We start from the raw sequence: 15,297 nt of genomic DNA, 5'->3' as shown, positions 1-15,297 counted from the left end.
GGGGGGGGGCGGGGCCCCCCCCCCCCCCCCCACTGCTTCTCCAACACAGCCTGGCTAGGGTCCATGTAGGCTAGGGTGGGGGTTTAAACCTCCCCCCATCATACTTAGCAGGCTGGCAGGGGCCTGGCCATGCCCCCACCCTCAGCTCAAGCAGGGAGTGGTGGAAAAGCCTCGGAGGGCTTCTTTCCCAGCTTCCCTCCCTTCTCTTTGGCACTGGCTGGCAGGCTGGGAGGTGTGCTCTAGTGCCCCCCAGCTTCTCCCCTGAGCCACTTTAGGCATGTGGCTGCATTTCCAGAAACAAAAGTGAATGTCTGTTCACTTGCTTTTTAGTTCAATCTGCACAGTTCAGACTAAACTGCAAAGATTGAACCAATTCAGCCTCAGGCTTTTTGACTGTCTGTACTTAGCCTAAAGGTTTATGGTACCTCATACTAACTGTTTAAATATAGGGAGGGACTATAGTTATAGCTATACCCTACCAAATACCTTACAGTGTTTTGAATACCCCAGACATCTCTGCTTCTTGGATCAAGATAGGTTAGGGCTTGCCTGCCTCATGATGATGTGATGAGTAGAGTAGAGAAGAAAGTATTCCAGTAGAAGACATGCTTTCTATGTCTGTAATCATATCAGCAGTACCATACACACAACTCTTAAAACAGAAGGTAAGAGTATAGCCACACCCTTGAAGAAGTGTAAAGTCACATACCTAGGCAGAAAAATATCCATTTTTATTCTCTTCAGATTATTTGCCCAGAGGGTGATAGTTTTAGGTGAGAGATGTGACTCAATGTGGGATAGAGATGTTCTTCGGTCACTGGGAAGCACCACAAACATGTTGACTGTCTCTCCCAGATAAGGCAACTCAATGACACTGAACTGCTCCAGAGATGCTGTGTGGAACTGACCTGCAGGTTTGAGAACATAATCCATCACTCAAGGAAAAAGGCAGTTATGAGGATACAGTCTTTCACCACTAAGTCATGAGCTTGAGTGTGGATCAGGTTGCTAATAACTGAACATTATTATTGTTGACATAAATTGAGTTGATCATCTCAATACCCTTCCTATCAGACAAGTGTCCACATCACATGTCAAGAGCAACAAAAATGACAAAGTCCAGCACCCTTAATGATTGTCTCAAAGGACAGTCCAATGAACTATAGGTATGTGGCTACCTTCTCATGCTAAAGGTAGTCCCAGTGGTCCGGGCTGAAGCATGTTGGTGAGGCAGTGTGGGTGTTTTTGCATGGTGACTATCCTTGCTATGCCTGTTTGAGTAAATAGGTATCTTAATTCTTTAGTTCTTTCAGCCCTGCACCATTTGTTAACTACACTTATTGATGAATTTTAAAAAATCCTTCACTGAGAACGAGTGAATCCTCAATTTCTTGTCTTCACGACAGGGTAAAAGAATTGAGTAGTTCATTTGAGAACTACTTTACCCCAAACTGGTGAACATCACAGTTAGAGCTGCTTTTCAAGATCATGCCTCTTTATTGAACTGCAAAGCACTTTAACTTGTCAAATTCAAACAGAAGTTACCAAAACTGTATCTACAAAAAGTCATAAATTTAGTGAGTTTTCAAATTAGTAACTCATTACTAGCTACCAGGCTATAGGAGTCATTACTAAATCCAGGCTGGATTTTTTTTGTTCCTGAAAGATAGGTTATAGTTCAAACAGGTAAAGGTAGGAAGTTCTATGGGCTCGGATATACAGGAGGTCAGACCAGAAAATCATGCTCACCCTTTGTGGCTTTATAGGCTCTGAATTAATTGGTTGCTGCTGGCTACATCACCTACATTGTAACTCTTGAAATGATATGATCTGTGGAAGATGGGCCAATGTGTCTGGAAGAAGTCATTCTGGGCATTTGGAATATGCTTATAAGATATGTACAGTCTGAATATATTGATATGGCCTTTGTTAACAGAGAAGATGAGGCCATGATTATTCCAAAGGCATTTTCTCCAGGATACCCAACTGAGAAGCTCCTTCTAGAAAACAGGAAAATGGCTGGAATCTGTAAGTGACTCCAGTGAGACTCTAACATGACTCACTGTGTGCCTGAGTGAGTCATATTAGATGCCCTCCATTCCAAAACACAAACTTCTCTTCCTGCTTTCTGGTGGTGTGTGGGTTTCTCAATGACACGGAGGGGTTTATTAGCTGCTAGTATCAAAGGCAGGTAAGGACATGACTTGGTTTTGCCACTGCAAGCTGAGATTGCAAGCCCTCTGAATAACCTTAACTGTCTGTGAATAAAGGCTTCTCTATGTGTGAAGGTGGAAATGGCCCTTTCAAAGCAAGTGTCAGACTGGTTTAAGCTTTCCCTTCCCAAAGCATCCTCTTTACTGTGATTTTTTTCTCCCAATGAGAAAGCTAGGCCAGAGTTGGAGGTGTAGGTCTAGGAGAGGAGCTTCAGGGTGCCAGAAATGCCATCTTGGCACTGTGGGGGATGCTGTGATTCATTTACTGTATGCTACTTCAGTGCCAGCTTCAGGAAATATAAGACCCCCCAGTGCAGTGCTGTACTATAGGGCTAGTATTCCAATAGTTAATGGCATTCCAGGAACAAGTTCTGCCATGGTCAGCAGAGAAGGAGTTAAACATAGGTTGCAGCACAAATGCTTGGTTGCAAAATGACTTCTACTCTATGGAATATCAAACTTACTCAGTTTCATAGGTTTCCCTACTCAGATGCAGGAGCTGTGGTAACAAATGTAGAGGTTTGTACTTTTGGGCATCAATGAGTATCTATCTATATGCTATGTCCCAGGTACTGATATAGGGATAGCTAATGGTCATGATATTGAAGTATTTGGCAGTAGGTTATTACTTGTTAGGTCATAGCACTCATTAGTTTTGAAAATGCATCACAGCACTAAGATTTCTATTTCTATCCAGTGATCCTCTGCAGAACAGTACCAGAGTGTGTGCAGCATTATCAGATGCCTTCCAATGGATGAAGTGTTAAAATATAAACTATTCTTCAAGTGGCTTTCCTGGTGGGGAGATCTCACACTTTTTCAGATAAGGCAAGAGGATAATCCTAGTCTTTTACTCGAGAGACCTTCCCTCAATAAGGGTCCAATATTGCTCCCACTGATAGGAACTTGATTTTCAACTTCAGTGAGAGCAGAACTGAGCCTTAAAACAGAATCTAACATTCAAGTTTCTACATCCAAGTCCAGAGCATGAATGGCTTCTACTTTTGCTTTAACTTGTCCTGCGATTCCAGTGTCTACCTCATTTTCACAGAAGACTTCTATAAAGGAAAGGCTTGTTTCTGAGCCATTATATTTTTTTCTTGGAGTTTCTCCAAACTGAGATTGGGCTTTCTTCAATGTCAGTACAGCACCTTCCACATTGTGGGCAATGCTGAACTATATAAATAATAATATCCATAGTTTACAGTATCACTTAAAATGGTTACCATAATTAACATCAGCTGTTTGGTACATTGTTGGCACTTTCAGGATGAAGCCTTCAGCCGTAGTAAAAGCCAAGGGCTGTGTGTCTGTGAAGGAGAATTTCTTTTGCCACATGCTTTTGAAGTACATGGTGCTCACCACAGCTATCTGGTTAAGTGGTGAACTGGCCCTCTCCAAAGATATGCTGTCTGCTTCCTCATCTGCACAGAAAGAGAGAGGATAAATTATCTTCCATTTTGCATATGCACATGTTCCAAAATATATTTCCTCATGTTTGATATATGCCAGAAATTTTAGCCTGGAATTTGTTCACCATTAGAGCCCACTCTATTACATGATTAAGTATGTTGCAGAGTTAATCCTGCATCTCACTGTTCAAGTGATATTTTAGACTCTTGTTTAAAACTCTTATGAACCTATTTTTCTGCTGTGCTGCAAAAGTGGCCATGTCTGATTGGTGAGGTAAATGTTGTACCCGCCATGCTTGGGGCTGATGTTTGTGTAAAGTTTTCTAGTTAATGATATCCTATTTCATTCACAGCTAATCTATGAAAGCAATTGGCAGGTTTTTAACTTCCTGACCTTGACTTCTGACCATGGATTGTCTTCTGGCTATCAGGATTTGGCTCCTGACCCCATGGCTAGATAGCTGTTGGCCACAGGCACCTGAACACATTCCAGTAAAGTGGATTTGCTTCTTGCTTTTGCCCCCTGACTTAGCATCTGACTTTAACTTTTGGGTTGTGGCCTCTCCCAGTCCCTGGCTCTAGCCATTTGGCTGAGCTATCTTAACTTTCCTGACACCATGAAGCTTGCTCCTGTGAGTAATCCACAGCTCCCTGGGAGAATTCTCCACATTGAACTCAAGAATCAGTATTTTTACCAAATGTGGGCCTAACTTGCCAAATCTAAGACCATATCTGCAGAGTAGATATCAATATCCCAGGAGACTAAGGCTGAACAATTAAGAGCCTGAGCTATGAACCTTTACGCAGCCCTACTGAAACTTTGCCTAAGGTGAGTGGTGACTTGGTATCAGAGCTGTCGTTAAAGCTAAGTCATTCCGTGTTCCAGGTCTTCTGTTCAGATTGTTAAACCATGCCTCTCTGCATAAAGCATATTGCTAAACTTTATTATGCTTAATTGAACACTGGGGTACACCTGCTAGTATCTAGTGGTGTCCTATGTCATCATCTTTACTAGTTGTTTTACCTCCAATGTTACTGGAGACCCATTCGCTTATCTGTGCTGCAGTCCTGTTAGGTTCACTGAAGTTGGTTTGCTGCAGACTGCTATTGGCCCACAGGGTAGCATGCTCAATGAAAAAGGGTGAGAGGTGAACACTAGCTTGGATAAATAGGGCACATGCCAGTTGAACCACTGTGCCTTGGCTAGTATTAGTCATCTCTTCATGTACAGCACGCATGAAGTCCTGTACTCTCTCATCTGCCAGACAAGAGAAAAATCAAGGTCATAATTACTGTGACAAACCTAACAATAGCAAAAATTAACTGTTAATGATAATTCTGTGCCAAGAACATTGTCAGCAAATAGCAATGAACCTATGTCATGGCAAGAGCACTTAAGAAATGGGATGCCAATGTTAATTATGCCTTCTGGAAGTTACTGCAATATAAGGTAATTCATAATAATTGAAGTATGTGTAGCTATTAGTAGGTCAGAAACTACTGAGTACACTTCAATGCACTGTGCATGTACAGAACCTTTCCTGTTAAAACCCTACCCTAGAGGGAAGTGAAAAAACCCCCCAAGATGTCCTGTCAAATAAGCTGTGCGTGAAAATTCCTTCTTAATTTTAAATTTTAAAGTTATTTCACGTGTATATGTGAGCAAGAATCCCTGCAGCTCTAGATCTAATCCATTGCAACCTCTAAGTGCCATGGCTGTTTCTAGTAATCGTCCATATTTTTCACTGAAAGCTGAATTCTACCAGAGCCTATTTAGGTGCAATATTCAAATAACTGATTATATTTAGAGAAAAAAAGACCTCTGTATACCTAACCTGAGCTCTCTCGTACAATAGACACTACTTTCAAAATCGCTACATTGTGGATTCAGTAAGGAGCTAACCTCACATCATATTTTCTCTCACACTTCTATTTGAATATCATTCTTGTTTCAACGATCTGTGTACATGCACTTTTATGGGATTTAGGGCTTCTAGCATCGAGTTGCAGAGGTGTGTAATGAGTATGTTGCATGTTCTCAAAGGTGGAGTAGCGCTTATGTACTAGGGTGTTGTTATTGGTTCCATGTATATAATAACGGAGTGCATGCCTCTGACCACCCTAGTTCCTTCTATACTGCATTAAAACCAAAACTACTTTTTGTGTTTGAGAGCTAGAGCCTTATTGTTATTTAGATGATTGGGGTCATTTGCTTGGAGGCTAACTTAGGCCTTGACACCCAAAGAGGATTCAAAATGTGTTCAACTACTTGGCCATCTTTCCAGAAAGAAATGCAGGTGTTCAGTGCCTTGTGAACCTAGGAGAGGTTCTGCTTCTGTCTCAGTGCCTGCCCCGCACAGCCCCACATCGCCAGGGCAGTGCAGGATGGACAGCGGTGGCAAGGAGACCCCCGGCGCAGATCTCTGCTCCATGCAGAGCTGAGTCATGCAGCAGGGACCAGCAGACTTGCTTGCCACTCTGCGCTGCTTCCCTGCCCTGTGACCTGGTGTAACAGGGATCAGAGATTCACGCGGGGGTCTCTTCACATGCATGAAGGGCAGCAGCCCTCCCCCGGACAAGCCACCCACAGCCCTGTCTTGCTCCCTGCTGGGGCCATGCAGCCCCTGGCCCCAAGCCCTGCCCGGCTGGGTAGGGTTGCATGAAGCTTCCCTTGCATCGCATTTGAAACAGATTTGGCCAAAACAAAACAGGACAGTAATCCAAAACGCTGAAACAAATCACTGTCCTCTGAAATGGCCAAATCTGAAACTGAATCGAAACACAGCTGTTTCGCACAGCCCTAATAAGCACTTCCTGGGCCCAGCACTCTAGTCTCCAACACTGTGATCTTCAACAGTGATTGAAAACTCCCTCCATTGGTGGGAGTAAGGTGGTTGCTGTGAAAAAGCATGCTTCTTAACATAGATGGAGCCGATGATGTCATCCAAACTCATTTTAAATGTAGTTTAAACTACTGGAAGGATACCTACTTTTGTGTATGTAACTAAGGTTCTCAATTTTAAAATGCTAAATGGGATATTGCTAACACAAGTAGTTAGTGAAGTCAGCATGACTGAAGAATTCAGGCATTTGAATGCAGAGAGATCCAGGAGTTTCTTCAAGTCATTCTATCAGGCATCTGTACTAGAAGAGGAAAAAACATTTGCAGAAAAGAGCACCTGACCAAACTACAAGATTACCTGCCTGAAGAACGATATTGCTGCAAAGAAAGCAGAGAACCAAGACAGAATGGAAAAAGGATTGTTCCCTAAAAGAAAACCGTGGACCATGCAGCAGTAAGTTGAGAATTGCCAGAAGTGTTAGACCTTGCAAAAGATATTAAAACAAAGAGTGAAAGGTTCTTCAGCTCTATAAATAATGAAATGACAAGGAAAGAAATGGAGACACTATCCAGCAAGGGTGGAGCAGAAATTAATGATAGTTGTCAGTGTTGCTCAAAGACTAAATTTCACTTTAGTTTTCTATGGGAGGAAAGGCAAGATTGCTAATGGGAATAAAGGTATAGAAATTGAAATTACCACAACTAAGGTGGGAACAAAACTCTAGTATCATAATGCACTCAAGCTGGGGAGACAGATAATCTCCATCCCAGGCTGCTAAAACAACTGGCACATAAAATTGGATGACCACTAACGAGTATTAAATAAATCTGTCCAATCATGGTAGGTATCATATGGCTGGAGAACAGTGATTTTAGTAGCTATATCTCAGGCCAGTTAGTTTGACCTCAGTAGCTTCCAAAGCTTGCTCAGATTGAACTAACATGATAGATTTTTGGTAAAATAACTGATTTTCTAAAAAAAAGGAAATGCAGATCTTGCCTACTTAGATGTCAGCAAAATGTTTAATATGGTTCAATGAAGGAGATTGTTAGTTAAGTTGGAGAAGGTGAAGATTAGTAGAGTAACTGAAGTAGCTAAGGAGCTGGCTAAAAGGGAAACAGAAAAAGGTAACGTTGAAAGGGAAAGGATCAGGCTGAAAAGTAGTTATTAGTGAAATTTTCATTAATCGTCTGATGGAAGACAAGGACGGCACCTCTGAGGCACAGTTAGGAGACAACCTCAGTGCATAGGAAGATTGTGATACCACGCATAAAGAGCCGAGTGATCTTGAGAACTGGAGTAATAGAAATGTGATGAAATTCACTAGCGCAGAGTTCAAGGCTGTGTGCCTGGGGACCAAAAGTAAGACTTTTCTGATCATCTGCATGGGTCAGGTAGGATTTCCCCCCTCATGATTATGTATAATCTGCTGGGGATTTGTATTTATTTATTTATTTATTTATTTTATGTATAGAGCAGACCTTGCTATACTTTTCTTGTAGCTTGATGCTAGAAGTGCCATTTCGCACAAGTAAATGCAAGGAGGTAACTCTTGAAGAACAACAGTTATCAGCACATAACCCGTTATACAGTCAGATTCTTTCTTTTCCTGGTTCAACAGAGTGATCTTATATACAATTATGCTTTGGCAGTTACTTTGCAGTATGATCTCCTAATGCCTCATTTGCTCTGCTAGAAGGAAACTGGGAGAAGAGAGACTTGGTGAATGGTATATCCCCAGAACCATGCCCTCCATGCGTATACCAGAACCATGCCCTCCATGCGTAGGGATTATTAGACTCTGCTAAAAGCATCAGAAAGGCCCTGCACATGGGCCTTCTGCTGTCCCCTGGTCACTTCTGCTTGCACAGAACTTGGTTTTCTCTGCCAGTAGCTTTTTTTCAAGAATCTCTTTGGAAAGGGGAAAGGTGTTCATGGACTGGAGAAGGACTCTGAGGCTGTATCAGTTTCTCCATGAAGTGGGCAAGTGAAGGAGATGTTGTTTCTGAGCTTCCCAGGCTCATGTAAAGGTCCCAAGAACCTGTGGCATGGGAAAATATTGGTGAGCCCCTAGGACCTTCCTGTGTCTTCTGACAATTGCCCCCCACCCTTGATCATCATGCAAAAAACTCAATGTGCATAAGACTAATGTACCCTCTGGGAGACAGTGTTGAAGCTATTCTGGCCCAAGGCTTTGATTTCCTAAAAATGTCCTTATTTCAGAATTTCAAATCAATAACAATGATCAGTGAAGTTCTCTGCTAACAAGGATCTAATAGAAGCAGGATTCACAGATTCATAGATGCTAGGGTTGAAAGGGACCTCAACAGATGATCGAGTCTGACCCCATGCCTAGGCAGGAAATCTGCTCTCTGTCAGTTTGTGACCACTGTTCCTTGTTATCCCAAGAGGTGCCCTGGTGAATACAGCATCTCCGATCCCTTGCTGCATCCCCCTAATGAATTTGTAGGTGGCCACAAGATCACCTCTTAGCCTTCTCTTGTAGGGGCTGAAAAGGTCCAGGTCCCTCAGTCTCTCCTCATAGGGCTTGTCCTGTAAGCCCCTAACCATATGAGTGGCCTTCCTCTGGACCCTCTCAAGTCTATCAATATCATTCTTGAAGTACAACACCCAAAACTGGATGCAGCACTCCAACTGCGGTCTGACCAATGCCGCATAGAGGGGAAGTATCACCTCCTTGGTTCTATTTGTCACGCATCTGCTGATGCATGATAAAGTCCGGTTAGCTTTGCTGATGATTTTGTCACACTGATGACTCATGTTCATCTTGGAGTCCACTATGACTCCAAGATTCCTTTCTGCTTCTGTGCTGCTAAGAGGGTCACTTCCCAGCCAATAGGTGTGGTGGATATTTTTACGCCCTAGGTGCAGCACTCTGTATTTGTCCTTGTTGTACTGCATCCTATTGTGTACTGCCTACTTTTCCAAACTGTCCAGGTCTGCCTGCAATTGTTCCCTACCCTTCGGAGTGTGCACTTCACACCACAATTTAGTATCATCTGCAGACTTGGACAGAGTACACGTCACACCCACATCCAAGTCACTGATGAAGATATTGAAGAGTACAGGTCCAAGGACCGAACCCTGTGGGACCCCCACTACCCACATCCTTCCAGGGCAATACCGACCCATCTACTACCACTCTCTGGGTGTGACCACTAAGCCAATCTGCCACCCACCGGACTGTGTAAACATCTATGTCACAGCCTCTTAATTTATTTATGAGAATGGGATGAGATACTGTATCGAAAGCCTTGCTAAAATCCAAGAAAACAACATCCACCTCTACTCCTGTGTCTAAGCATTTTGTGACCCTGTCATAAAACACAACCAGATTGGTCAGGCATGATCTACCTGCTATGAATCCATGCTGGTTTCCCTGCTGCATTATTTTTCCCACTGGATTCCCACAAATATGATACTTCATAATCTTTTCAAAGACCTTTCCAAGGATGGAAGTGAGACTGACTGGCCTATAATTACTTGGATCCTCCTTCCTCCCTTCTTGAAAATAGGAACCACATTGGCCCTTTTCCAGTCCTCTGGGACTTGACCCAAGCACCACGAGTGCTCAAACAGCCATGCCAGTGGTTCTGCTATGACATCGGCTAATTCTTTCAGTAGTCTCGGATGCAGCTCATCCGAACCTGTTGACAGGATGTTGACATTGCAGGTATACACATTCCTCTGGACATGTTTGTACCCCAGACACTGCAGCAATGTGCTACTGTGGCAGAACCTGACCAGGGAGAAATACGAACAGACACAAAACAGATGAGTTTACTTTGAACCTTGCAAAGGGAGAGAGAAAACAAGCCCAAATGGGCAAAAGCAAAGCTTCCTCTTTTGGTACTTCCAAAAGAGGTGCTATTAATTATAATTATTCATTTGTCTGGAGACCCCAGGAGTGATTGAGCCCTGCTGTGTTAAATGCTACTACAGTACACAATAAAAAAAATCCCTGTCCCAAAGAGCTTGAAGTCAAGTTAGACAAGACAGATGGTTGGAGGGGAAACATGAGGACAAGGAAATGAAGCGACTTGTCCATGCTCACAGTGCACATCAGTTACAGAATGAAGATCAGAACCAAGATCTCCTGATTCTCAGTCCAGTGCCATAGCTCCTCGATCATCCTGACTCTAAGGAGTTTTAAAGTCTATGAGTCCATGTTTTTGATAATGCCAGCCAATTTCTACCACCAAAGAATCCAATTCATAATTGCTAAGCACATGATGTCCCTTTAATCTTCTACATTAAGACTAATTATATGTATGAAGCTTTTTGTTTAAAATTTACCATCACTGGGTGGGGGAAAGTGAGTTCCTTGAATGGATGTCAAGAAGATTCACATATTTTTAAGTGTAAAGTACCTTTCTCATTTGTTTTGCATTAGAACTGTAGTGCTTGACACATTTACAAGGGTGAAAGAAATCAAAGATGGTAAAATAAGAAGCAGATGTTATGAGGTACAACATCTCAAGTGTGCAACCTTAGTAATATCAAAATTCTTAGCTAACTAAAGTTCTGAATTCTTACTTGTAGGCCAAGTCAAAGCTGCTCTTAAAATACTTTATCTGATACTCATTTTTCACACAGGCACCTATTTACTTTTTAATTTTAGTTAGTTCTAGAATACAGCTTAGCAAACCTACCAAACATTAAAAGAGGACATTAATGCCAGGGAAAGCAGATTCCCTTAAGGAGAGTTGACTCTTCAGTCACTAGGGAAATATGATTGACATGTAAGTGCTATAAAGTGAGCTCATAAGTGGGTAAATCATCAAGTTCAAAGCGGAGCCATCAATGGCTCAGTGTTTAAGTGGAAGGAGGTACCAAGTATGGTTCTTCTGAAGCTTCTCCTGGATCCAGTACTGTTTAACATCATTAATGATTTGGAGGATGGAATGGAGTGGACAATTAACAAATATGCAGTTGACATCAAGCTGAGCGGGAGAGCAGACACTTAAGAGGACAGTAAGATGAAAAATGGCCTTGTCAAATTGGAAAAATGGTCTGAAATGAATTGGATGAAATTCATTGAGGACAAGTGCAAGGTACTTCACTTAGGATAAAACAATCAAATGCACAAGTAGACAAGGGGGATAACTGTTGCAGCACTGCATAAAAAGAAACTGGGGGTTATTTTAGGTCGTGAATTGAGTCTGAGTCAACAATATAATGTTGCAAAGAAAGCTAATAACACACTGGGATGTATTAACAGGAATGTAGCATGCAAGTCACAGAACTGATTTATTTTACTCTATACAGCACTGGTAAAGCCTCACCTAGAATACTATGTCTAGTTTTGGGCAGTGCAATTCAAGAATGATGTGGACAAACTGCAAAAAGTCCACTGACTCAAGGAGAATTTGATAATATTCTTCTAAAAAAAAGAAAAAAAGGATTGTAATAAAGAAGATGGTGACCCACAGGGGACAGGACAATTAGTAATGGGCTTTAATTGCAACAAGAGAGATTTAGTTTGCATATTAGGAAGAGCTTTCTAGCTACGAGGATGGTTAAGCACTGCAACATGTTAGATAGGGAGACTGCAGAATCCGGGAAATGTTTAAGTTCAGAGTAAACAAAACATTTATCTGAGATGTTGTAGACAGAGATGATCCTATTTGAACAGAATTGGACTAGGGATCCTCCTGCATTCCTTCCAGCCCTGTCTTTCTATAATTCTTTGGTTACTGTATGCTATGAATGTAGTTTTTGCTGGACCACTGCATTTTTATATTGCCTCCTTCACTGTAGTTAAAAGCAGAGGGCATTTTTACACATGCTCCAGGGGGCGTACTTAAATTAGCAAGCCACACTAACTAAAAGTGCCCGAGTGTCACATGTACCAGTGTCCCCTGCGCTGAAAAATGATGGTGGGGCACTTTGAACTAAAGCTCATTGAATGAGCTTTAGTTCAAAGCGCCCTGCCACTATTTTTCAGCACGGAGATGCTGATACACACGATGTCAGAATCTGCTGGAGCGTGTTTATTTCTGTGCTCCAGCAGACTTGATTAATCGATTTCCAGCACATTGAAGCTGCCTCCCTGCTCATCTGTAGGGGCCCTTTGTTTTACAGTCTGGTTATTCTACTGATACTATAGGTGTCAGAAAAATTATATTATATATAGCAATAACTGTATATAATAGCTAGCTTTCATTGTGATTGAATCCCTGTCTTTGAATAGCAGTGATTTTCAGAACAGTAATAATGACCAAGTAAAGACAGCTGAGAACAATGAAATCTCTATTGATTTCAACTTTTGTCTTTGTGTAATGAAAATAAATGTTAGGGTTAAGAATATTAACATCAGCTATACTGCCTGTAGAATGCATATCAGCTACAAATTTTGAAGATGAAACAGTCGTCTGTTTTTTATAAACATTAGGCAGATCAAGAAATATAGCTTTTGCTACATTATTTCAGGTGGTAGAATTAATCTTGGGTTGAAACGAGAAGACTATCTGAGAATCCAACATTAATTTAGCTAAATTGAAGACATCTGCCTCTTACATGCTCTTTCCAAACCCTCTGTGTGTGTTCTTCTTTTAAATGTATCTTTTGGAATTAGAAGAAAAAGAGTGAGCATTGATCAAAAATAAGTAGGAAGAATGTATTCATACTGACTATTTGAACTGTTCCTAGAACTCAACTGACATTAGACAACCAAATTATGGGATCCCTCCCCCTCTCCCACCGGTATTTACTGTATAATATAAAACAGTTATTAATAGGTAATTTTTCAAACAGTATATTACCATGGATGTTGTATCCTAGAGCATTTTCCAGCTGTGCAAAAGTATTTCCTTGAGCTCCAAACTGCAGCAACTCCAAAGAGATGATCACACTTGCTGGTGAAATGATCAGGTTAGTTCTGTTCCCTGGTTCTGCTAATTGCTGGTAGAGGTTAATGGCAAATTCAGTCATTAGCTCCTTCAGTTCATGATAGAGGTCACAACTCCCATTGTTTAAGAAGCAAGAGTACAGAATGAGCCAGGGCAATAGAATAGACAACATGAAGGCAGGGTATGGAATATCTCCAACAGACTATTACACCTGTAATCAACAATTCAGATATTCAGAAAAGTTGGATGCTCAAATGACAAGTGAATGATTGCTTTACATGTGTATTCAAGTGAAACTTACTATAGAAATAAATAGCCAGAAAGATCCAGATGGTGTTATCATAAGTAACATGTTCTACACTGGCTATTAAGAACCAATCTTTCCTTAAAATATGCAATGTAACAATTTTCATTGATAGTTGACCAGAACAGTGCAGAAAATTTTCTTCTATAAAAATATATTTTTACTTTATAAGGCAAGAAGCAACTATCCAGCAAATTAAAAATTTAACTCCCTGTTAAATAATACATTTTATTTTTTGGTTAATATTTAGGATATCATTATCAAATTGAAGTGCCTCATGTCTGGCATTTGGTACTGGGCATCCACAGCTGCCACTGTCTTACCCTGCAGAGTAAGGCACTCAACCCCTTTACAGACAGGTGCATTTGGTTTAGATACTCAAAGATGAATGCAGATGTCTATTTTTAGCCATTGGGTTAGAACATTTTGGTCTTAATTTTCAAAAGTCTGCTATGAAGTTTTCAAGTATCATTATATGATACACACTACAAGCTCTGCAAATAAGGTAGCATTGGGGAACAGCAGTGATGGCTATGCAAACTCTCTGCTTTGCATTTTTATGGTGGAGCAATAATATTTTTAACCATCTTGGAGTTACTGTTATAATTAAGGAGAAGAAAGGGTTTTTTTGGTGATATCATTTATTGGACCTATGGAGAGAGAGATGTTAGGCAAGCTTAGAGGAACAGGTTGCCCTTCCTCAGATCAGGGTAGTCTATTCCTGAAAGCTTGTCTAACATCTCTCCTAATTATGCACTGGGTTTAATAAACAGTATCACCAAAAAACCTTTGCATCTCATATATTTTCTGGACCATCACAGCAACAACATCATTCCAACCCTGTTCTAATTAAGGAATATTTAGAATTTCTAAATCAATACATTCCCTGAAAGGCTAAAATGAAAGTAATTTTTATCCATAATTCTAGTTCTAAACACTGTATGTAAATCTATGTTTTTAAAAATAAACTCCAGTCAGTTTCAGTGTAGGATTTAATCCAACTCTCTTTCTATGCCCTTTGCTCTAGAGAGCACCTTTCACCCCTCAGATTTACTCACAGTTAACTGTGCTTAATTGCCTTGCCTTGCCTTGCTATGTCCTCCTGTGCGTCTCAACTGGATCTCTGTTTGTATGTCTGTCCCCTTCTTTCGTAGGTAGTGGAACAAGGTCTAAGTCATGAGACTGCATTTAAAGGGATAGTTAGTGATCAGAGTCTCCATCGGCGATGTCTGTACCACCCTGTCCAAATTCCTCTAGGCTACAGACTCTATAGAGAGCCAAGCAAAGAGGCATGTCACTGACCAGCAAATCCAAGGCAAGGAACAAAAAAGGTACACATGGAGATACAGTCAGCAACTTCCTTTCAAACACTGCTCAAGCCTCATTAGACTTGTGACCTGCTTGTACTAAGCAAAACATCTCCTATCTCTTGTTTTCCTCCTTTTTTATGAATTCCAATGATTCCTGAGTCACAAAGAGAAGGAGAAGTGGTTCTCTGTGTACCAGGCACACAGTTATTTTTACACTTTGAAACATTATTGAAATCCCCTGCAATTAAACTGTCTTTATTTTCCATGTTTTTTTTGAACGGCATCCCAAACAGAAGGATTTTCATTGACTCTTTGTTCTCAGGAAGAAAAACAATGTAGGGAA

General features: G+C 41.2%; 1 protein-coding gene across 8 annotated transcripts in view; it reads right to left on the bottom strand.

The window, feature by feature from the left end:
• SERPINE3 (serpin family E member 3) overlaps positions 1-15,297 on the bottom strand; it is a 36,092-nt gene that overhangs the window by 13,157 nt on the left and 7,638 nt on the right. For 5 of the 8 annotated variants that reach the window (XM_006026281.3, XM_006026285.2, XM_006026287.2 and 2 more), the window contains exons 2-5: positions 13,254-13,551; positions 4,650-4,883; positions 3,440-3,637; positions 710-908 (exon numbers count right to left, since the gene is read on the bottom strand). In XM_006026281.3, coding sequence (XP_006026343.1) covers positions 710-908; positions 3,440-3,637; positions 4,650-4,883; positions 13,254-13,512 — 890 coding nt within the window. In that variant the 5' untranslated portion in view covers positions 13,513-13,551. Of the gene's footprint in view, positions 1-709; positions 909-3,439; positions 3,638-4,649; positions 4,884-13,253; positions 13,552-14,702; positions 14,827-15,297 lie in introns of all 8 variants that reach the window. The other 3 variants (XM_006026282.3, XM_025207203.1, XM_006026283.3) reach the window with 3 other exon arrangements.

Source organism: Alligator sinensis, unplaced genomic scaffold (assembly GCF_000455745.1).
Source record: "Alligator sinensis unplaced genomic scaffold, ASM45574v1 scaffold324_1, whole genome shotgun sequence".
In the NCBI taxonomy this organism is placed as follows: Eukaryota; Metazoa; Chordata; order Crocodylia; family Alligatoridae; genus Alligator; species Alligator sinensis.
Note: the sequence above shows the minus strand (reverse complement) of the source record. Positions and strands in the feature narration are given on the sequence as shown.